The sequence below is a fragment of the Hypanus sabinus genome, chromosome 8, assembly GCF_030144855.1.
Source record: "Hypanus sabinus isolate sHypSab1 chromosome 8, sHypSab1.hap1, whole genome shotgun sequence".
In the NCBI taxonomy this organism is placed as follows: domain Eukaryota; kingdom Metazoa; phylum Chordata; class Chondrichthyes; order Myliobatiformes; family Dasyatidae; genus Hypanus; species Hypanus sabinus.
This window is the reverse complement of record NC_082713.1, coordinates 26,106,221-26,131,252: the sequence shown is the minus strand read 5'-3', so window position 1 is coordinate 26,131,252 and position 25,032 is coordinate 26,106,221. Positions and strand designations below refer to the sequence as shown.

At 39.5% G+C, this 25,032-nt stretch overlaps 2 protein-coding genes across 5 annotated transcripts in view; one reads left to right on the top strand and one right to left on the bottom strand.

Annotated features, from left to right (window-relative positions):
- nexmifb (neurite extension and migration factor b) overlaps positions 1-25,032 on the top strand; it is a 282,397-nt gene that overhangs the window by 59,341 nt on the left and 198,024 nt on the right. The gene's annotated exons all lie outside the window — the stretch shown is intronic.
- On the bottom strand, positions 3,750-5,136 carry LOC132397710 (general transcription factor II-I repeat domain-containing protein 2-like). The gene is made up of 2 exons (XM_059976483.1): positions 3,893-5,136; positions 3,750-3,807 (listed from the first exon to the last, which is right to left on the bottom strand). The coding sequence occupies exon 1, from the start codon at positions 4,497-4,499 to the stop codon at positions 3,897-3,899; it is 603 nt and encodes a 200-aa protein (XP_059832466.1). The 5' UTR covers positions 4,500-5,136; the 3' UTR covers positions 3,750-3,807; positions 3,893-3,896.

The window sequence follows — 25,032 nt, the reverse complement described above, 5'->3', positions numbered from 1 at the left end:
TGGCAAGCACTTAAAGATCACATGGATGAACTACAACAATTGTTCATCCCAGTTTGGCAAAAGAATAAACCAGGGAAGGTAGTGCACCCGTGGCTGACAAGGGAAATTAGGGATCGTATCAAGTCCAAAGAAGAAACATATAAATTAGCAAAAAAAAGCGGCATACCTGAGGACTGGGAGAAATTCAGAGACCAGCAAAGGAAGACAAAGTGCTCAATTAGGAAAGGGAAAAAAGATTATGAGAGAAAACTGGCAGGGAACATAAAAACTGACTGTAAAAGCTTTTATAGATACGTGAAAAGAAAAAGATTGGTCAAGACAAATGTAGGTCCCTTACAGTCAGAAACAGGTGAATTGATCATAGGGAACAAAGACATGACAGACCAATTGAATAACTACTTTGGTTCTGTCTTCATGAAGGAGGACATAAATAATCTTCCGGATATAGTCAGGGACCGAGGGTCTAGTGAGATGGAGGAACTGAGGGAAGTACATGTTAGTAGGGAAGTGGTGTTAGGTAAATTGAAGGGATTAAAGGCAGATAAATCCTCAGGGCCAGATGGTTTGCATCCTAGAGTGCTTAAGGAAGTAGCCCAAGAAATAGTGGATGCATTAGTGAGAATTTTTCAAAACTCCTTAGATTCTGGATTAGTTCCTGAAGATTGGTGGGTGGCTAATGTAACCCCACTTTTTAAAAAAGGAAGGAGAGAGAAACCGGGGAATTCTAGACCAGTTAGTCTGACATCGGTGGTGGGGAAAATGCTAGAGTCGGTTATCAAAGATGTGATAACAGCACATTTGGAAAGACGTGAAATCATCGGACAAAGTCAGCATGGATTTGTGAAAGGAAAATTATGTCTGACGAATCTTATAGAATTTTTTGAAGATGTAACTAGTAGAATGGATAAGGGAGAGCCAGTGGATGTGGTATATTTAGATTTTCAAAAGGCTTTTGACAACGTCCCACACAGGAGATTAGTGTGCAAACTTAAAGCACACAGTATTGGGGGTATGATATTGATGTGGATAGAAAATTGGTTGGCAGACAGGAAGCAAAGAGTGGGAGTAAACGGGACCTTTTCAGAATGGCAGGCAGTGACTAGTGGTGTACCGCAAGGCTCAGTGCTGGGACCCCAGTTGTTTACAATATATATTAATTATTTAGATGAGGGAATTAAATGCAGCATCTCCAAGTTTGCGGATGACACGAAGCTGGGCGGTGGTGTTAGCTGTGAGGAGGATGCTAAGAGGATGCAGGGTGACTTGGATAGGTTAGGTGAGTGGGCAAATTCATGGCAGATGCAATTTAATGTGGGTAAATGTGAGGTTATCCACTTTGGTTGCAAGAACAGGAAAACAGATTATTATCTGAACGGTGGCCGATTAGGAAAAGGGGAGATGCCACAAGACCTGGGTGTCATTGTACACCAGTCATTGAAGGTGGGCATGCAGGTACAGCAGGCGGTGAAAAAGGCAAATGGTATGTTGGCATTCATAGCAAAAGGATTTGAGTACAGGAGCAGGGAGGTTCTACTGCAGTTGTACAAGGCCTTGGTGAGACCGCACCTAGAATATTGTGTGCAGTTTTGGTCCCCTAATCTGAGGAAAGACATTCTTGCCATAGAGAGAATACAAAGAAGGTTCACCAGATTGATTCCTGGGATGGCAGGACTTTCATATGAAGAAAGACTGGATCGACTAGGCTTATACTCACAGGAATTTAGAAGATTGAGGGGGGATCTTATTGAAACGTATAAAATTCTAAAGGGATTGGACAGGCTAGATGCAGGAAGATTGTTTCCGATTTTGGGGAAGTCCAGAACGAGGGGTCACAGTTTAAGGATAAAGGGGAAGCCTTTTAGGACCCAGATGAGGAAAAACTCCTTCACACAGAGAGTGGTGAATCTGTGGAATTCTCTGCCACAAGAAACAGTTGAGGCCAGTTCATTGGCTATATTTAAGAGAAAGTTAGATATGGCCCTTGTGGCTAAAGGGATCTGGGGTATGGAGAGAAAGCAGGTACAGGGTTCTGAGTTGGATGATCAGCCATGATCATACTGAATGGCGGTTCAGGCTCTAAGGGCCGAATGGCCTACTACTCCACCTATTTTCTATGTTTCCAACTGAAGGACATTACTTCCAATTGACCTGAGATTTTAAAGTTTATTTGCACTTAGTTGTTCAGCCTGCACCTATTCTGATGACTTCCTTTATTATGTGCATTGTTTCTCAATGTTAGACCGAGCCCTTGGTTGGACATTATCTGCAAATTTTCATATCTTGTTGCTTGTTTCCAGGTTTAAGTTATTAATTTATTATCAGAAGCAGTGGTTTCATCATTATTCCCGATAGAATCTTTCTGCTTCCTCCATCCTGAATAGGCTGGATTTTCCCGTACTCTCCTGAGTTAATCTGATGTTTATTTAGCTATTTATTCTCCAATTCTGTAACTGAAGGTGTATCATTCAGCTCCAATGGGGCATGTTGCTGAAGGCCTTAAGAATTAAAAAAAAATTTTGAAGCTTGTTGGGTATTTTAGAAGGTTTTGAAGTTTCTATGCACATCTCCGTAAACTAAAGTACACACAAAATAATCGAAGCATCAAATAGAATTTTGGTGATTATATTAAAAAAAAGTTGGGAACAGGAAGTTCATTTGTACAGAGCCGTGTTCAACCCCATTGGTTGTGCAATATCTGTGCATTGCCTTGGAGAGGAATAGTGCAGATTCACCAAATAACAATGCTGTCAGGGTTCAATAATGAAGGTAGCTTTCAGCTACACAATTGTGCTTTCAAGGTTAAGAGGACATATCTGAGTTGTTCTACAGAAACAGAGTCCAACGAAAAAGAAAAGAAACAATCTTGAAGCTAGAGCAAGACTATTCAGTGAAAATCAGAAACATATTTCTTTTCATATAAAGCAAATCTTACATTATGAGTTTGGTACTCATCCCAAAGGTGCTGTGAATGTCAGACCAATTAAAATATTTTTGTCTGAGCTGAGTAGATCTATGTAGCATTAAGATATGAAAAGCTATTAAGTAAAGATGAGATGTGTTGAGGTATAGATTGGCCTATTTCAATGGCGTAGAGCAGATTCAGGGAGCTGAATGATGAGCTTCAGTTTAAAAGTTAGCCTGTAGTTTACAGGTTCTTGAATGTCTTCAGCACCACTTATTACTGCCTTAATGTATTCCTCATCTTCTCACCATTACTTGGTCAGTCAAAGAGGCAGAAAAAGGGAGGAATGTTCTCCAGTACTTCAGAGACCATGAGGGTTGTGAAAAAATGTGAGGCACTCTAGCTTTTCCCCTAAATCTTAAGGAGTTGTCTTTCTGTCCATTTGGATCTCTTCCAAAGTTCTGCTAGTAATGCCTTGTAGAAAATTGAATAGTTCATATAGTCTAAGCTTTCAGAGTCTAGTGCAGGGGTCAGCAACCTTTACCACTGAAAGAGCCACTTGGACCCGTTTCCCACAGAAAAGAAAACACTGGGAGCCGCAAAACCCGTTTGACATTTAAAATGAAATAACACTGCATACAACGTTTTTTTTGCCTTTATGCTATGTATAAACAAACTATAATGTGTTGCATTTATGAAATTGATGAACTCCTGCAGAGAAAACGAAATTACATTTCTGCATGCAACAAAAACATTTTGAACTCCGAAAAAAAGACGTTGGGTTGAAAGTTACTTTTAAGTAAAATATTCAATGTCTATTTGAGTCCTTCTTGTATTTATGAAAAACGCCGAACTTAAATTTTCCGCCAGCAGCAAACCAAAAATAACGTCAGCCAGCTGTCATCCTGAAAAATGAAAGGACTATTTCACTGAACAATGAAAAAATATGAATATAAGTAAAATAATAGGCAATTAAAATATTTATCATACTTGGTTAATGGGATTTCTGCTCCTGGACCTCAGCGCACAGCGTCTGCACATCAGGGCTGTATGATGTCACCTTCATCTTTACACAGGATCGCAAGCTGTCATCTGTGAGGTTTTCAATATCACTCCATTTGTGTTTCTGAGCAAGAACGGCCTTCTGACGGGCAACATCTTCAAGGTCTGCTGTCAAGCGTCTAAACTTGGACACCCATATGTCTTTGTCAGCTATGTCGGCCAGTTCCATCTCAAGATCAGGTTGACTCACACCTGCCAATGCAGTCGTATTCAGTAGGGAAGGATCGATGCTTAAGGGAGTGACCGGGAAGGATAATGTGTTTTTTTCCTCTCTGAACTCACAGAAGCGTTTCCCAAACGATGTTTGCATTGCGATGATTGCAGAATGTAAATACTCCGAAATTATCATGTCGTGACCTTGTTTGAACTCTCTCAAATTGGGGAAGTGAGACAAAGTGCCTTTCTGTAAATCTCTGGCAAGCACTGTCAACTTGCGCTCGAATGCCAAAACATCCTCCAACATGTGCAGGGCTGTACGTCCTTTCCCCTGAAGAGCTGTGTTCAGCGTGTTCAGGTGCGCTGTCATGTCTACCATGAAGTGTAGCTTTTCCAGCCACTCTGGCTGTTCCAGCTCAGGAAAGGTGAGCCCCTTGCTGCCCAGGAAAGTTTTCACTTCTTCCAGACACGCGACAAAGCGTTTCAGCACCTTCCGTCTGGACAGCCAGCGATAAAAACACGTTGTAGCGGTGTCAGTAAACTGCAGTCAAAGATAGCTTTATTCGAACTAAACAGCCTTGCTTTTAAGCCTCCCTCAACCCAGCCCCCATGGACGCAGATGCTGCAAAAGACGCGTACTCACAAACCCCCGTAGGCTATCTCCCTTAGCCGGAATGCTGGCTAATTGTGAGCCGTTTCGGATGTGGCAGGAAATGTGTCGCTACACTTAGGTTGTACAAGATCACCATAATTACATTTCAAAAGCTAACAAACTAACATAAAATACATTTTAATTAAATACTGACCAATTATTTCCCAAAGCCACAGGGAGCCGCAGCACAGAGGTGAAAGAGCCACAAATGGCTCGGGAGCCGCAGGTTGCCGACCCCCGGTCTAGTGGCTACGCTGCGTTGGTTCTCAGCATCTAGCTTTCTCAACACCAGCTTGATCGCAGTAAGATAATATACATGTTTGACTTATTCAGTTGATCATGCTTATTAAAAAGGCAAACATGTTGATCTAGTGCCCTTCATTTGAAATGTAGTACTCGGATTGTATCTCTGGGATTGAAGAAAACACTTGTCAGCATGGTCAAAAAAATATTGGTTGTGAATGATGTGATCAAAAGATAAAGTTGATAGTTGGTGGAAATTTTTACTTGGCAGAGAAATCAAAGATAGAGTAATGAATAAGATTATCAAACTAAATTCTGTATTGCAGCAAAGCATAGTTGAAAAGCATTTCACAAATTGATTTGTACAAAATTAGTAGTGCTTTTAAAATGGTGATACTTGGGCTTCCTGGTCTCTGACTAGGTCTACCACTAAATGTCTTTGGACTTCCATTCATAATTATGAGATAACTGTAGTTTAAGATACAGCGTGATTACTCACTGTGAGAGCGAATGTAACCATCTCCTCTTGATATTCAATGGTATTATAATAGTTGAATCCTTCACCATCAATGCCTTGGGGACAACTTTTGATTAGAAAGTTAATTAAATAAATACCAGGACTTTAAGCAGAGGCCAGGCTCTCTTAAACCCTTACCACCACCGATTAGGCACATATTAGGTATGCAATAGAAAGCTTACCATTCTCTGAATAATGCAGTTCCAATAATTCTCAAGAAGCTTGATACCATCTAGGCAATGTGATTTGCTTGTTTGCACCAGGTGTGTCAACCTAAATGCTCGCTGCTCCATCTGCACTCTGTGTCTGCAGTATGTACCATTTATCATACGGACTGCAGCAGTTTTCTGAAGAATCATTACTAGTGCTACCCAAATCTAAGCCAACGAGCATCCAGAAGGATAAGGTAACATGTGAATTATCATACCATCACCTGTAAATCAGTAGAAATCCAGGATATACATTGTTGTCACATGTTTTTAGATACATAGAAAAGATTCTTGCATGCTGTTCATACAGATCAAATCATTACACAGTGCATTGCGTTATGGCTTTGATTAGTCCCAAGTAACTAAAGGACATTTAAAGTGTTGATCCATTCTCCCTGTGTTTGTGTGGTTTCCTTCCACATTCCAAACAAAGACGTACAGGTTAGGGTTAATGAGTTTTGGGCATGCTATGTTGGCACTGGAAAGCATGACGACGCTTGTGGGCTGCCCCCAGCAGATCCTCCAAATGTGTTGGTTGTTGATGTAAACAACGCATTTCACTGTATGTTTCGCTGTTTTGATATACATGTGACAAATAAAGCTAATCTTTAATCTGTTGCGACATCCAAGAGGAACAGATCTTGACCTGAAACATTAACTGTCCATTTTCCTGCGCAGATGCTGCCTGACCCACTGACTGCTGTTCAGATTTGTATTAGTTTGTTGTTGTCACGTGTCAAGATACATTGAAAAGATTGTCTTGCATACTGTTCATACAGATCAAATCATTACACAGTGGATTGAGCTAGAATTAGGTAAAACAATAACAATGCAAAATAAAGCGCAAAAGCTTCTGAAAAATTTGAATATAGATAAATGGTAACATGCAAGATCATAATGAGGGGGACCGAGAGTCCAAGACTCCTCCTCTGCGTGCAAGAGGTCAGTTCAAGAGACTGATAACATTTGGATAGAAGCTGTCCTTGAACTTGGCAGTGCATGGGTTTTAATGTTCTGTATCTACTGCCCAAAAGGAGAGAGGAGAAGAGAGAATGTACAGGATAGACAGAGTCTTTCATTAGCTTTACTATAGACATAGTCCATAGAGGGGAGGTTGGTTCCCATGATGTGTTGAGTTGTGTTCATAACTCTTTGCAGTTATGTACCATAGTTGCCATACCAAACCATTATGTACCATTTATGTATCCAGACAGAATGCTTTCTATAGTGGATTGATTAAAATTGGTAATGGTTAACAAGTTTCTTAAGCCTCCCAATTAAAGGCATTGGTGAGCTTTCTTGGCCATTGCATTCACATGGCTGGACCAGGACACCTTTTGGTGCTGTTCACACCTAGGAATTTGATGCTCTCAACCCTAACACTGATGTAGACAGGAGCACGTGCATTGTTCCCTTTTCTGTAGTTAATGACCAGGCCGTTGCTATGTCAGCATTGAGAAACAGGATGTTATCATGACATCATGTCACTAAGCCCTCTATTTCCTTCCTGTTGTCCGACTCATCGTTATTTGTGATTTGGTCCAGTATGATGGTATCATCTGTAGACTTGCAGAATCTGGCCACAGGGAATAGAGTAGAGAGCTGAGGGGGCACCATGGTTTAAAATAGTCATCTTGGATGTGGTTTTGCCTATCCTTACTGATTGCGATCTGTTGGTCAGAAATCTGAAGTCTGTCTGTCTCCATCCCCGTTGTAACATTGCAACTCTTCCAAAGACAGTGCAGTAACAATTCAATAACCTGTTTTTTTATGTTGTTTGAGGAATAAATATCAGTCAGAAGAGCACAGATAATTTTTGTTTCTCCTTGAAATTGTGTCTTAGGATCTTTTATAAACAGCTGACTTGGAAATATATGATCCCAACCACCAATATTCAGCCTCATAACAACAAAGAGGCCCCTTCATCCAGCAGAACTTCACCAGGACTGCAGAGGTTCACAGAGGAGAGGCAGCACCAGCTTCTCAAGGGTAACTATGGATGTGCAATAAATGTTGGCATTTATTGCGTGGTCAAGTGGTTAAGGTGTTGGTCTAGTGATCTGAAGGTCGCTAGTTCGAGCCTCAGCTAAGGGTGAAACTTTCCAAGGCGCAAATCCATGGAATAACAGATGCCTGTTTATTGTCATCATGTAGGTAAATTTAAATAAAAGCTTGCCCACCAATGAAACAATTTGCAGATGTGTTGTGACAACTGTAGCCAGTCAAAAAGTTACGATCAAAGCCATTTGGCATCTCCCTCAATCAAATTTCTGCCAATGAAAGTAAAAGGTTGTTGTTGTAAAATGCCAATATAGTTGAATGTGTTGTGGATTGTCAGGAGGTTGTTTATCAGAATGAGATTATTATCATTGACTTAGATGACATTAACTTTGTTTTTTAATGATGCTTTTGGTGATTTTCCTCCTGTAGTTTCCCACTGGATTTTATTTCATTTTTTTTCCATGGGACTTATTATGTCAAAGAGATACTATATTAATGCAAATTGTTGGAGTCATAAAGCAGTACAACATGGTAACAAACCCTTGGGCCCACCATGTCACCACTGACCATCAATCACCCATTTGTTCTTCTCTTACATTAAACCTATTTCTTTTTATCTTCCCACATTCCCATCGGCAACCCCCAGATTCTACCACCTACCTACACACTCAAGGAAAATTGCACTGGCCAATTAACCTACGTACCAACCTACTCCTCTTTGGGGCAAGGGAGGAAGCTGGCGCACCTAGGAATGAAAAAATCTAAGTGATCACAGGGAGATGGTGCAATCTTACCTGGGTCTCTGGTACTGTGAGGCAGTCGCTGCATTGCAGTGCCACCCTCTTCTTGTAAGTGGTCTCATGATAATAGAGAACACAGCCATCTTGCCATCCCATGACATATACCAGTTGGATAACATTTGTTGTTTCACATACAGTCACTATGATGCATCAGATGTCCAAGCTAGTTATTGCTGTAGAGCTTTTGTTTTATATGTATTATATCTTTCACATTAAAGCCTTGGGGGAATAGCTGTGCTCATGTTGTTTTGATAGATGCACTGCAAGCAATGTCCATGTTTAGTTCTGTCAAATAACTCTTTCCAGGTCAAGACATTTCACTAGAAACAGTCATCCTGTCAATTCAGTGACAGCAGTCTTCTTGATTCATTCAGAAGGTGGTGATTAAGGTGTACTTTTTATTAATGGATATAAAATAATTTTAAGAAAAAATTATAAAAATCAGGTTTTCCTTCTGTGGCCCCAGGTGAAGTACTTTTTGAGCAACAGTGTTGTAGGAAGCAGGGCAGCTAGCTCTCACAAAAGCAGTGTATTACAATTAGATAGCCTAGTTTGGTTGAGGGATAAATATTGTGCAGAAGAACATAGATAATTTGTCTACTCTTCTCTGAAATGGCCATCGAGAGAGCGGAAAGGACCTCTGTGTAACATCTTAACCAGAAGGTAGCATCTTTGACAGCGCAACATTCCCAGACTAAATTGAAGAATCAGTCTAGATTTTGGTGCATAGTTCTCTGGAATGTGAAGATTAAACTCAATGTTGTGACTCAGTGGTGAAAGAGTAACTGAGTCATGGCTGATGATTTTAAAATGTCATCCGCCATGAAAATGTTAGCTTAAGCTATCTTAGTACCTGAACACCACTGATCTGTCCCTCAGCAGATTGCAAGTCTCTTGATTCATGGAGGGCTTCTAGTTGGGGAAGACATTCAATAACTTGAAAAGCAAAGAGCCTAAGTCTTCCAATTAAGTATGCCTCATGTGCTATCTGTTCAAGTATGTATGCAATCATCTTTTCCCAAATTTGGATATTATTTGGAACAGCACAAGCTTTTCAGAACTTATTGACCGTGTTCAAATCAAAGAGAGTCTTTGACATCTTCACCTAGACATTAGTTAGCTAGCTTCTGTGGATGGGGGAAAGAATGTTAGTTATCATTTAATGCTTCCATTGTGAGCTTTTCTGTATTACTATATTTCCCTCTGCTTTGTCCAAACAAGCTTAGTCATTTCAACTGTTTTGGTTACCAAAGTCATTCTCTATTAAATATGTCAAATTAGTTTGGCAGTCAAGGTTTAACTGCATTCAATTGGTTTAGGAAGATGAGGATCACTCTGGTATGTTCATTAGATAAAGAATTAATTTGCATATATGAGCAATCTATCTGCAACGTAGAATCTAGGATTTAGCTGCAATGGTTGCCTAAAAGATGGAATCTGGGAAAATTATGTGAATAATGCAAAAAGCAAAGGAATTTAAACACATCTGTTGGCAGTGAGGTATAAATTAGAAACTCTGCACCCAGATGAAATTTTTGTATGAGCTGATTAAATTTGATTTGAAGTTTTTAGCCTGAGTTTTATGATTAAACAATATCTTTTTGATTCATTTGAAGGGATGATCAACTTTGGATGATGATCTCAAAATACTCTGGCATAATGAGAATTTTTACTGAGCAAAGTTTAGTTTTAATTTATTCAAGTGGGGTGGACCATGCTGGTAATTCTGCCATTTATTGTGCATCACTAATGAACCCTGAGCTAAAGAAGCTGTTAATACTCAACCGCATTGTTGGGTATGGAGTCACAAATAGGCCAGACTGAGTAAGGATGGCTGAATTCCTTACTGCAAAGAGGTTCAATGGACTTTAAAGCACGCCAGAGGTTTTGTATTTACTCTTTCTGAGACTAGCTTTTCCTTTTAGAAAAGTCTAAATTTATTTAATTACATGAATTTAAATTTACCAGCTGCCATTGTGATTTGAGCTTGTGTATTCAGATCTATGCTTTAGAACTCTTACCACAGATCTAGTATAGTGACATCTGTGGTATAATACTAAATATATCCCATACAACACTGATGTTAGTTTGGCTAGGAAAAATATCTCCCTATATTCTAAACATCCAATTCTTAATCTGCGACTCAAGACTGCAGATGCAAATCTGGAATAAAAAGACAAAATGCTGGGTTATCTCCGTAGGTCAGGCAGCATCTCTGGAAGCAAATAGGGAAGTTGATATTTTGGGTTGAGACCCTTCATCTACCTGACCCACAATGAGTTCATCCATTTCTTAAACATATTAATCCCATTGGGACAGTGAAGCCACAAAGTCCAAGATGAAGCACTTTTCTGCTCCACTTTAGTACATCGCCAATAATTAAGCTGAAGAGGTCAATAGGTACACTGTGTGATAGCTGGGTTCACATGTCTTTCTGCTGATTTTCTACTGTCTACAAACAAAACCAAGTTCTCAGCAACAGTAATCAGGTGACTGACAATCTGCTGGAGGAGCTCAGGTCATTGAACAGCATCTGTGGGACAAAAACAATTTTCGATGTTTTGGGTTGAAGCTCTATATCAGTTATATTTTAGTTTCTTCCCCTGTTCTCCTTTACCCCAGATCCAACCTGACTGAGTTTCTCCAGCATCTGCAGTCTTTTGTGTCTCAGTGGGATGAATTGATTTCTCTATTGAAACCCAAAATGGGTACAATGGGTCATATGGCTATGACTTGATTCCGTGAATCTAGTTGAAGGAAAATTTACTGAAACTTTATTAGATAGGAGCACTGTAGGTGTTTGCTTAGATAGTAAATTTCATTTAAATCATGTGCCTGGACTGTGACAGATTTTTATTTATTTAAGATACAGTGCAGAATAGGCCCTAACAGCCCTTTGAACTGGACCACCTAGCAACCCCTGATTTAATACTAGCCTAATCACAGGACAATTTATAATGACCAATTAACCTACTAGCCAGTATGTATTTGGACTGGAGCTCACTGAGAACACACACGCATTCCGCAGAAGGGACGTATAGATTCCTTACGGATGACATCAGAATGGAACTCCAAAGCCCTGAGCTGTAATAGCGTTGCACTAACCGCTATGCTACCATGGCAGCCATATGTTTCAAACACTAGAAGATCTATAGATGCTGGAAATCCAAAGCAACACACTCAAACTGCTGGAGGAACTCAGCAGGCCCATGGAAGAGAGCAAACAGTTGATGTTTCGGGCCAAGACCCTTCATCAGGACATACACCCACATGTTTGCTTTTGTCAGAGATTTAGTGTCTTTTAAAAATAAACGGTGTATTTAATTGATCTGTATCGTGGTGTCTGGACAATGGATAGGACAGTATTCACCTATTCTTTTTTCTAGTTACAAAGAATACCAGCTTTAATCACTTTCTCAATATATATGTATCTACATGACACTTGCTACAACATCTTGTTAAGACTACAGCAGCTGTTAATTGGACTCTGGTTGAGTCCTCTTGATCAGCCATAACTCTGTCTTTCTCCATGTTCAAATATGTCCTTGCTTTATTATACCATAAGGCGTTGGGAAAAAAAGTGAGCTGTTTCTTGGTTGAGAAACTGTTTGGATATTCAAAAGAGTAACTGTCTTCCCTTCTGGCTAATATGAAGCAGAGCTTAAGTTGGGTTGCAAGTGTGTTCTTGGACACATCATTGAATCCTAGTTGGCTTAATACTGTCCTTTCAAATTCTATCAGAGCAAGCATTTGTAGCAATTAGAGTGAGTTTTGATAAGTCAACAAAGTAGTATATGCCAATACTAAGTGAGGTATATAATTACTTTAAAGCATGTAACTATATAACATATTTTATACAAGAATGTAGCTTCTACCCTACTGTATATATCCTAATGTAATTTGTATCTCACTGTCATTAGACTCTTGAATGGATCTTCTGTATGATAAAATGGAGTCTTGGCCTCACAATCTATCATGTTATGACCTTGCACTTCATCATTTTACCAGCACTGCTCTCTTTTCAGTAGATTTTCCACTTTATTCTGCTTGTTTATTGTTTTACTTTATTCTAGTTCAATGCACTTTGTAATGAATTGATCTGTATAAACAGTATGTAAGACAAACTTTTCACTGTACATATAACAATACTATTATACAGGTTGAATTAAGTGGTCTCGCAGAACTGTTATTCAGCATCAAAACTACTCAGCTAATGTGTACAAGGCGTGTGTTGAATACTTGTAAATAATTGATTCTTTTGAATTCCTACAAACAAAAGAGAGCATATCAAGAAGCTCAAACAATAGGTTTTTTAAAACCCCAGTTCTTAGTGCAACACTACTGTTATGCTTAAAATATTAAATTGTGTTTATTAACCCCAACATGGTATATATCTACAGTGTTGGCATGTTAAGATGTTCATCTAGTGATCTAAAGGTCACTAGTTCGAGCCTTGCCTGAGGCTCCATGTGTGTCCTTGAGCAAGGCACTTAACCACACATTGCTCTGTGGTGACACTGGTGACAAGCCGTTTGGGTCTTCATGCCCTTCCCTTGGACAACATCGGTGGTGTGGAGAGGGGAGACTTGCAGCTTGGGCAACTGCCTGTCTTCCATAAAAAAAAACCTTGCCCAGGCTTGCGCCCTGGAAACTTTCCAAGGCACAAATCCATCGAGACTAACGGACCTACCGATATATCTACAACATGGTAAATGGGTTTTCTTCCTGGGACAGTGCTATGACATGGCTAAACAATAGAGTGACAGTAGAGTTGACTCCTAATCATGTAATTATGCCCATTAAATGACATCATTATGAACCTTATGGTGCTGGAGGAGGTGTGCAGGAATAGAAAGAGTGGATGTAGGAAAGTAAAGCTTGAATACATGCTTAAAAGATGAGATCACCAGCCTCTTAGTTGGTTGCATGTTAGCTCTTCAGTCAGTGGTGTGAGAGGATGTTTTGATGTGAAACCCAGAAATATACTTTAGTTTGAGTTTGGGGAGGGTCTTCACAGGTTAGCTTGGAGGATTCACTCCAAATCTGTGCTTTACTGACCTTATGGATCTAGTAGCTATCAACCAGGTTTCACCAAAGTAGTTAAATCAAGTCAATAAGAGCATTAACATTTAAATGGACTTCATTTTAACATTCTAAGTGTTGCTGAACTCTCTAAATACCTCAACAGGTTGGCTCAAATTTGGAACTGGAATTAGGTTATCATCACATGTACCCGGGTGCAGTGAAAAGCTTGTCTTGCTTACTTTATATTGCTCAGTGCATTGAAGAAGATCAAGGTAAAACAATAACAGAATGCAGAAAGAAGTGTAATAGCTACAGAGAAAGTGCAGCGCAGGAAGTGATTTGGAGTTGAATTTCAAATTTTCGAAAACAGAAATCTCTTGCACTGCCCAAACCCATCTGTTGGAGATGGCATGTGATTAAAAGTATGTGGGGCAGCATGGTAGCATAGTGGTTAGCACAATGCTTTACAGTACAGTTCCTGCCACTGCCTGTAAGCAGTTTGTATGTCTCCCTGTGACCACATGGATTTCCTGTGGGTACTTTGGTTTCCTCCCACATTCCAAAGGTGTACCAGTTGGGAGGTTAATTGGTCATGGTCCTGTGGTTGGGCTCAGGTTAAATGGGGGGTGGGGAGAGTGGTTGCTGAGCAACACAGCTCGAGTGGTTGGTTCTGTGCCATATCTCAATAAATAAAAATAAAATAAATTGTGCTCATTGCCTTTAAGCCAAAGACCAGAAACCAATCTCTAAATATAATCATCATTGCACTCGCCTGATAAGGAATTAAAGAAGCAAAAGTGTTTTTTTTTACACAAGCTAGCAATCTGAGCTAGTAATTTCATCTATGGGCCTTGAGTGATTTCAAAACTGAGAGATCTGCTATCCACACTCTCCCTTGATCATCTACAAAGTTTTGTTGTAGTGACTATAACTTTAAATCGCAGAGTCACAAAATACTACGAGGATGATTATTACTGGATGAAAGGTCTAGAAACGTTATTTCTAATCCAATTATGCTAGTGATATACAAAAAAAATTGATAGAGGAAGCCATTTGTTTCGGTGTCCATCATAGCTTCTTCTATAGCTATCTATTCATCTATTGTCCCTCCCGTCTCTCTATAGCACTGGGAGTTATTTTCCTTATATGGTACAATTCCCTTTTTAAAAACCTCATAAGTACTTTCACCATCCTTATGAGCAGAAGGAACCAAAGATCCTTGCATCTTGTAAGTCCTTTGCCATCCTCTTAAACTTCTGCTTCCATGTCTTTAAGGAATCTATTAAAAGGAATAACTTAATTCTGCTTAACCTAATCTTAAACCCATTATGATCATGTCTACCTCCACCAAACTCCTCTTTATCTTGTTCCAAGAGCAAGTCTACTTTCTGCAATCTAACCTTGCAGCTGAACTCTATTGGCCCAGGAATATTCCAGTAGTTCTTTAATGAATACTGTCCAAAATTTGTTACATCCTTCCAGATGTGTGATGACCAAGGTTGAATGCCTGTTTAGTTTGGTTTAGTGTTTTTTATGTTTTTGTTTGTGAAATCCAGGACCCCTGTATGTTCTTCTAACTGCTCCCTCAATGCATCATACCAGTTACAAAATTTTAAAACATGTATATCCGGGTGTGTGTCTGTTTCTGACTGTGATCCATATCCATATGTTATTCATAACTGGCCTGATTTATTTAACACTTAATTAACTCTGAACTACTGGCTGTAATGTCAAAGGAACTCACTCCTTTGTATCAAGCAGCATGGCTTAAATTTAATAAGACTTGTGACCTAATGCACTCTGGATTCCTTCACCACAAGGACTGTTGTGAGTTCATGAAATCTGTTCATCATCCCAAAAATGAGGTACATTAGGAATGACCATTCAGTTCTGGCCTTAACAGCGACTTTCTCAACCCATGAGAATATAAAAATCAGCGTGAAATATTTACAGATCTGTAAACTAAGAAGTGAAGTATCAATATTAAATCAACTGTGACTGACGGTGAAGTCTCAATTTATTAATTACCCAGTAGATGCCATCAAGTAATAATTAGTACTTGATGATGGCAGCTGGCACAATACATTAGTGTCACCTTCTGCTCTGATGTCTGATACTGCAAAATATATTGTTCATTTCTTGTGTCTTGGGTCCACCTGAGAAATGGCATTGATTTTGTAGACTCCAGTGGAACATTGGGAAAAATTAATGGTTTTTAGAGGTGACAAAGAAATATTAGAAGGACAAGCTTTCCTATCTGTGCAAATCAGACCTTTCCAATAGCCAGCACCCTAGTGTGGAAATTGAATTTCTTTTATAGGATACGCACCTCTCAAGACTTATTCTGAATTTGCAATTGTGCAAATTAGATCTAATTGCTTGGTTTAATTCTAAATTAGTCTTAAGAGATTGTGAGTGGGAGATGAGGAGTTTTTCACAGAGATGTTTTTAATACAATTTAATTTAATAATAAGAAAGGGGATCAAGAATAGACCATACTGTCCATTGAGTCTGCTCTGTGTTCAGTCAGATTAGAGTTGGTCCTTAGCTTCAACTCCATTTTCCCATTCGATCTTCCTTTCCCTGGGAAAAGCATTTTCAAAGCTTTATAGATTTCAATTTTGAAATTGCCCATAAATTACATAAATTAGAAATATTGGGTGGAGAATATATTACCTCACAACTTCTGAGTAAAATATTTTTTCCTTATCTCAGTAATGATGCCAAGTTCTTGCTTTGAATTGGTTCTAGATTCACATTTCTGGGCAAGAAGCCCTTCAGTTTATATCCTGCCAAACCATCCAAGAACTTTGTTTAAATGAGCTTGAGTTCATTCTAAACTTTAGTGAGTACAAATTTCAACCATCCAATGGGAGAACTCATCCCAGCAATCGATATGTTAAAACTGCATTGTACCCTAAGAAAAAAAAGAGACTTAGCGGCCACTCTATTAGGTACACCCTCTCACTAATGCAAATATTTAATTAGCCAATTATGTTTCAGCAACTCCATGCCTAGAAGAATGGAGACACCGTGAAGAGGTTCAGTTGTTGTTCAGACCAAGCATCAGAGTAGGGAAGAAATGTTGTTGTTGCGAGATGGGGTGGTTTGAGTATCTCAGAAATTGCTGGTTTCTTGGAATTATCAAGCACAACAGTCTTGAGTTTACAGAGAATGGTGTGGATAAAAAAAATCCAGAGTGAATGACAGTTCTGTGGATAAAACTGTCTTGTTAATGAGAGAGGTTAGATCAAAATGTTCAGTCTGGTTCAAGCTGACAAAGAAGGCCCCAGTCTAACCACACGGTACAACAGTGCACAGAAGAGCCTCTCTCAATGCATAGAACGTTGAACCTTGAAGAGGATGTGCTACAACAGCAGAGGACCACACTGCATTCAATTCCTGTGCCTGATTAAGTGACCACTGAGCGTATATTTTTTCATGGTGAGGAGACCTATTCTCCCAATTTGGTTTTACCAAAGCTTTACAGAACTGGAGTTATGAAGAGAGCTATATTTAACTTAGAAATTAATTTTGACATTTTATCTGTTCTCTTCCGTGCATATCCAGTAAAATTCCCTAATTGTTTTAAAATGTCATATTACTGTCTTGTTTTGTTGGTATTTTCCTTTCTTTAAAACTCCCTTACTGGATTATAAATGCAGAATATATCTGGAGAGTCTAGGACCAGAGGACACAGCCTGAGAATACAAGGATGTCCCTTTAGGACAAAGATGTGGAGGAATTTCTTTAGTCAGATGATGGTGAATCTGTGGAATTTATTGTCACTGACAGCTGTGGAGGCCAAGTCATTAGGTATATTTAAAGCTGACGATGATAGATTATAGATTACTAACTCCTTCAAAGGTTACAGGGAGAGGGCAGGAAAATGGGGTTGTGAGAGGCAATAAATCAGCCCTGATCAAATGGTGACGCTGACTTGATGGGCCAAATGGCCTAATTGTGCTCCTCGGTCTTGTGGTCTTCTGGGACCTATAAAGTGAACGGCAAGGCCCTGAAGAGTGTTGTGGAAAAGCGGGATCTGGGAATGCAAGTGCACAGTTCGCTAAGAGGCAGATAGATAAATAGATACTTTATTATTCCCAAAGTGCCATGGTAACATTACAAGTGCACAGATATACAAATATTACAAGTGAAGTAAGAAAGAATAAAAAAATAAGTTTCCTTAAAAATAAGATGTACAAGATTTAGAAGTCAAGTTGCAAGATTTACAAGTTCATACTGATATGATAGTGCAAGAATTACTATAATATTATACAGTATTGGGTGCACATTCACACCATGCAGCTGGTGTAGTAATGGTAGTATTGCACAGGGTGTCTGCAAAAACAGGGTGTGGTAAACAGAGGTTAATAATATTCTAACATTCTAACTTCCCCGGCTATAGGTTGACCCATTATAGGGCCTAATGGCCGAGGGTAAGAATGACCTCATATGGTGCTCTTTGGAGCAGCGTAGTTGTCAGTCTATTACTGAAAGTGTTTCTCTGTTCAGCCAAGTTGCCATGAAGAGGGTGAGAAACATTGTCCAGAATTACCAGGATTTTATATAGGGTCCTTTGTTCTACCACACCCTCCAGTGTGTCCAGTTTGACTCAATTAACAGAGCCAACCTTTCTAATCAGTTTATTGAACCTGTTGGCATCACCTGTGTTGATGCCATTGCCCCAGCACACCACTGCATAGCAGATTGTAATGGTGACAACAGACTGGTAAGACATGGGAAAGAGAGGCTTGCATACTCCAAAGGACCTCAGTCTCCTTTGGAAGCAGAGGCGACTCTGGCCCTCACACACACACACCTTTGTGTTGATGCTCCACTCAAGTTTGTCATCCAGGTGCACTCCCAGGTACTTGTAGGTCCTTACCACATCCACGTCCAGAGTTGTCACTATATGTTCTGATGCCAACATAGCATGCCCATTTTGTTCAGCAGAACAACACAATCATCATCATCAACAATAACTACAATAACAAAAAAAAAATAAACAGCAAAACAAGCCCTTATCCCTCACACCCCCAACTCTAGGCTTCCTGTTATTGGACCCAGACTCACAGACACTGGGCCTCCAACTTTGGACTTTGCATCAGGGCTCACCAGTCATGAATTTGACCTTCAGGCCTAGACCCCAGGACTCACACAGAACCTCAACCCGTGACATAGAAACATAGAAAACCAAAAGCGCAATACAGGCCTTTCGGCCTACAAAGTTGTGCTGAACATGTCCCTACCTTAGAAATTACTGGGCTTACCTATAGCCCTCTATTTTTCTAAGCTTCATGTACCTATCTAAAAGTCTGTTAAAAGACCCCATTGTATCCTCCTCCACCACTGTTGCCGGCAGTCCATTCCATTCACTCCCTCATGCCTCCTTTGGGTCTTCGGCTCCAGACTCGCTGGCTTCAGTCTTTGGTCTTGTGACTCATTTGGATCTCTCGCTTCAGACTTGCTGCACTTTGGAATTCGAGCTTTGGCTTTGTCCTCCGGACTTTGCTGGTGTCTGGGTATCGACCCTAGGACCCCGCTGATCGTGGGTTTGACCTTCGGGCATCTGTAGGATTGGGGTTAGGAATTGTCGAAGCACGTTGGTTGGTACAACTATATGACTCTATAATATTACCTGCATCTGCCTTGGAATTATGTTACTCTGCTGTATTTTGAAGGCACTCTCTGTGAGATGAACGTGGAAACACGAGATGCTGGAAATCTGGAGTGACACACAAAATGCTGAAGGAGCTCAGCAGGTCAGGCAGCATATGTGGAGGGAATTGAATAGTTGACATTTTGTGCCAAAATCTTTAATCAGGACTGGAAAGAAAAATGAAGGAATTCCCCTCCATAAATGCTGCCGAACTTGCTGAGTTCCTTCAAATTTTGTGTGTTTTGGCAGGATAGCTTTGATTTTAAACAATGGGCGAGGAGGTAAAGTGAAAAGATACGGAAAATTGAGAAGCTGGATTGGTTTGTTTGAAGCTCAGAAATGGTAAGAAATATTGACAGGAGTTATCTACAGTCTCCTAAACAGTGATGATAATGCATTTTATATATATATAGTATATGCTTTGTATATAATCAATCATATATGTTTTGTTTTTGATGAGTATATAAAGTAACTAATGAAAGAAAAGCCTATTTTAGATTTAGTAGTATAGTGTAATGAGAAAATTTAATTGATTATCTGGTGCTTAACGAGCCTTAGAAGAGCAGTGATCATAATATGATTGAACTTTATATAAAAATTGATGGTGATTTATTTTCAATCTGAAGCTAAAGACTTAAATTACAATAAAGGAATTCATGGTCTTGATTCTTGAAACAAAGTTAAAGATGTGATTTAACAAAAAAGTGAAAAAGGCCCAGTCATGCCTATGAAGATAACATAGTACTAGATCAAAGGAAAAGTCTTTTTATGTACCAAAAAACTATAAGCCTGGAAATACTCGCAAAGGAAGACCAAGGCATTGAGAAGGGAAGGGAAAAGTAATATTGAGTAGTCTGGGGAGCAACAAAAAGATTTCAAAATATGAGCTAAAATGGAAAAAAAGAGCTAACGTACATCCTTCACATGCTGAGATGGTAGAAACTATATTGGGGACTAAGGAAAATGCAGAAAAAAAATTAATATTTCACGGAAGATTCAAGAGATAATGGGCAACAATGTCTAGAATGAATGAGGAGTAATAGTAAAAAAAATTTAAGTTGTGGATAAATTAATAGGTCTGAAAGGTGATATAAAAAAAAACCAACACTTGATCCAATGGATTTGAAGAAGCTGGCTATGGCAGTGGTGAATATGCTGGTTGTACTCTAGCATTTTGTGGAATCTGGAACATTTCTCACAGGTTGGAAGGAAGTGTTTAAGCAAGGAGAAAGAAAACAGAGAACCATATTGTGATGGGGAAAGTGCTTAAATCTGTTAATGTAAAGAAGCAATAATGGGACAGTTAGAAAATGGTTGGTTCAGGTGGAGTTGGCATGGATTTATGAGAAGTAAATCATACACAGCTAACCTATTTTTGGATGTTGTAACCAAGAGATCAGATGAGGGTAAATAGTTAATGTTGTGACTTTCAGAAGGCTACTCACCACTAAACAAAATTAGTTTACAGACTTCAGCATTAAACTTATGATAATTGTATCCGGGACACACGTTCCATTCATTCAGACCCTCTCTCCACTGTTTCAATCTCTTTTTCAACCCGCACAGTTTTCTCTATATCTTCTCCAACAATTCTAGGGACTCATTCTCTCAACTTACTGAATTCCCACGGAACCTATTTTTCTGTACATTAATTGTATTTTTCTTCCTTCGTGCAGTCTTTCCCCACTTGTATCTATGAATCCTTCTGATGCCTTCTACTTTTTGACAGTTTTAAAATTTCCTGTTTCCATGGTTTTCTCCATGCAATAACATGATAGCTCAAAGGCCTTCTTCTTCGTTCTCATTTTCATGTCCAACCAGACTTGCTCCTCCACCACCTTCACCTGGCTGAACATTGTCAGAATATATCACAATTTCTTGAATCTCCTTCACTTCCTCCAGATCAGAAATGGTAGAATGTTAATCGAGTTCACTTATTGAACATGTAGAGTAATCCTCAGAGCACCACCATGACTACTTTTTATGGTACATTAATAACTATTCCTGCTACGTATTCATGTTTAGATCTTGAAAGCTTTACGATTTCTGTGGCAGTTATCAACATATTCTGATATTCATTAGTTGTTAACCTGATCTCTTCAACCCATCTCATGTTCACTTGGTCCACCTCTGGCTTTTTCCATTCCTGTACCTCCATCTCATCAGAAAGATTAATGACCTTCATGAGCCCATAGACTCCACAACTGTCTTCAGTACATCCCCTCATGAAAGGTCTCTCTTCTGTTCTCCCAGTTTGTCGGGCTCCATTGCAACAATTCTACTGATGAGACTTTCCCAGCCAGTGCTTCTGAGATGCCTTCCATTTATCTCATCTACTCAACCATAGTTGACAGCGCTGTCACAACTTTTTAGCATCTGGTGTTTTTCTTTTTTGTTTTTTGATTGTAGAATCAATAAGTTGAATCATCTATTCCTCTTTCAGCAAATCCACTTCCGATGAAGAGTCTTCTATTGTGTCAATGCCACTGAATATGAGCTGGAAGTAGACTTCCTCTTGTTGTGATGACTATTTTATTAGATCTTGTACTGCATGAACATACTTTGCCTCTGATCAGCCAAGACTAAATGTTGTCCAGGTCTTCCTGCTGCAGACACAGTTTTCTTCATTGGAGGAGATGCAAGTGCAATTAAATGTTGTACAATCATTACCTAACCTCTTTAATTTTGATGGTGGAAAGTTCATTGATTAAACAGTTTACAATAGATGGCCATGCAGGGTATTCTTAAGCTGCAGTGCTTTGTCTCACAAATTCTCAAGCATTATCCATAATGCTGAAAATGACTATCGGCATTTTCTTTTCCTTTGCATCCAGTTTTGAAAATGCTTGTGTTGCTTATTCAGTCAAATACTGCAACATCAAAGAAAGTTGTTTTTGTTTTTGCTCCGGAACTTAGTCTTTCTGTTCATGCTTGGACTGAAACTGTCTAGAGCCAAGTGGTCTAAACAGAGCATCAGTGAGGGGGCTAATGTTGAGGGCATACTCCAAAAGCATAATCATCAACAACTTCCATGACTTATTGATTGAACATAGATGAATGGGGGAGTAAGTCCAAAGATGTATGGGTTAGTAGGTTAATCAGTCACATGTGTATAATTGTATGCTCTGGGCTCATTGGGCCTGATATTATGCTGTATCTCCAACATTAATGAAGAGCCATGTCACTTTTTTGTTTGTTTCCTACCTTGGCGTGGTGATTGGCTCATAAAACAAAGGACAGTGTGATCATTCCTACCACTCCTGTCAAAGATGCAGAAATAGATTTTTCTTTTATGTTTGTTTATTCATTTCTCATAAGCCTCATTGGGCAGCTCAGTCAGTATCTGTGCCAATGAACTGTTTCAATAAACTGCCTAGTTGTTTTTTCCCATTGACATTCAAACAATGGATTATGTTAAGCATGTAGTCTCTCTGTCGTATTTGACCTAATGCTGTGAGATATCATTGGGTGTGGAATCAAATGTTGAGGACTCCGGGGACCCTTCGAGAGCGTGTACTTTGTGGTGGGCCTGTCATGCATCTGGACATTCTGGGAAACAGAGGCTGGAATGTTGGTTGAAAGATATGATTCTGTGACTCTGTTGCTGTGATGCCCTTTACTGTCTTACAAGTGGCATGTGGTACTGGTGGAGAGGATGTTACTGATCAGCTGGGCTGGCTATAGTTTGTTTGATGCCTGGATCAGTGTCCAGAGGCTGATGCGCTGTCCTGCCATGATAGGCAGGGATACCGGAGGGGTTCTGACTCCTCCTCCTTTCTCTTCTTCCTTTTGCTGTTGTGTGCCATTCACAAATTGCTTCAGCAACAAGCACATTGCTTCTCGTCACATCACTGCTTTGTGGGGAAGAGCTGCAGCTTCAGGCAGAGAACCAGGATGGTCAGGTGACAGGGGGGATGGGGGGAGGTGGAGTGAGCTTTTTGGAAAAAAAAGAACGAGTGCATCTTTGTCGATCTGCGCACATTACTCTTTATTTTCTCATCAGGCGGCCTTGGCAAGAAGCAAGAAGAAAAGTGCAACACAAAGCAGACAGTTTCAGCAGCCCTGGGAATTTTTATGCAGCAATTGTGAAAGATTTCTCAGTTTTGGAAAGATCAGAATTTTGCTTGCATTGGATGGCCTGGTGACCTTGATGTTGCTTCTCCTGACTGTTAAGTCATCATGCTAGGTATTGCATCCCACTGAAGGAATCGAAAGAAAATTACCTCAGCCTTTCTGTACAATGCGGCATCATTCATAATTGTGAAATTTCAGTTCAAATGGCAGAGGGGGGGGACCAAATTTGACTGTTGTTAGCAATGGAATTACATTACTTATCTGTATATCTATCTTGCACCTGTCTCAGACTATCATTGGGGAGTGATAAGGGCTTACTTGTGTGGATGGGGGAAGTCAAACGTTGCTGCTTTCTTTCATGCCTTAGTTCAATTCTGATTCTCTTTCCTCCTCAACTTTCTTTTAGTTTTTAACATTTCAACACAGTTGTAGAATCTGAGGCTCAAGATTATATTTTGAACTGCTAGATGTTCGTTCTGTGAATACTTTCTGGAAACATCAGATACGTAGGGCTGAAGTAAAAGGTTATCAACAAACCAATGTGCAAACTTTGCAGAAGCCTTTAGCAAAGTAATGAACAACAGCCACAATGTAGATAGTTCCATTATAATGTGCTGTCTATGTTCCTAAGAAACTTTGTGTTATAAAAAGTCACATTTTAGCAGAGCAAACTGTAGTTGCCTTCAAAAAAACAGCTGTCAGAATCAGGTTTGTTATCACTGACATATGTCAAGAAATTTATTATTTTTGCAGCAGCAATACAGTACAATACATAGAAAAATTACTATATGTTACAATAAGAAATATAAGTAAGTACAGTAATGCAAAAAGAGAGCAAAATAGTGAGGTAGTGTTCATGGACCTTTCAGAAATCTGACGGTGGAGAGGAAGCTGTTCATTAAACATTGAGTCTGTGCCTTCAGGCTCCAGTTTCTCCTCTCTGATAGGAGCAGTGCGAAGAGGATATGTCCTCGGTAGCGAGGGTCCTTAATGATGGGATGTTACCTACTTGAGGCATCACCCTTTGAAGATGTCATTGATGGAGCTGGCTGAGTTTACAACCCTTTATCTGATCCTATGTATTGGTACCTCCATACCTGATACCAATGTGGCCCCCATAATGCAAACAGCGTTTCCCAATCCATCAATCACGTTATAACCAACTCACATCATGGAACCAGCATTATAGCAGAACTGCCTGTAATTACATTAAAACTGCAAGATCCTGCACATTATTTAAAATTTGTGGAATTATCCTCATGTTTTTGTGTCTTTCCTCGACTGCTAGAAACTCCCAGATACTTATGGCCTATCTCAAAGCACTTATGGCCATAATCTTTTATAATGGTTGAGTTATTGTTGCTTCAGGTAGTTGCACATCAACATGGGCAGAATTCAACATCATTGACATTTTACCATATCTTCCTATGAAGCTCAAATCTTCTCAGTGACACTGAGCTATACAATTGGCCTTTAACCAAACCTGATCACAGGCTCAAGTTTAGTATTCCAAGTTTTATTTTAATTTATTTTAAAGAATATCCAGAGTTTGCCAGCTTTATAAATAAATAAAATCCATGAATAGTTATGCAGCCAGGAAATGAGGCAATGTTGGCCAACACATTATGCACCCTTTAGAACCTGACACTAGCTTTTACTTTGAATGCTCTTCCCATCTACTACACAATGGAAGGTGTTGACATCTGATGTTTCTGTGGACTTTGCATCT

Coding starts and splice junctions, on each gene's coding strand:
- LOC132397710 (XM_059976483.1), bottom strand. CDS start 4,499: ATGGTAGACATGACAGCGCACCTGAACACGCTGAACACAGCTCTTCAG.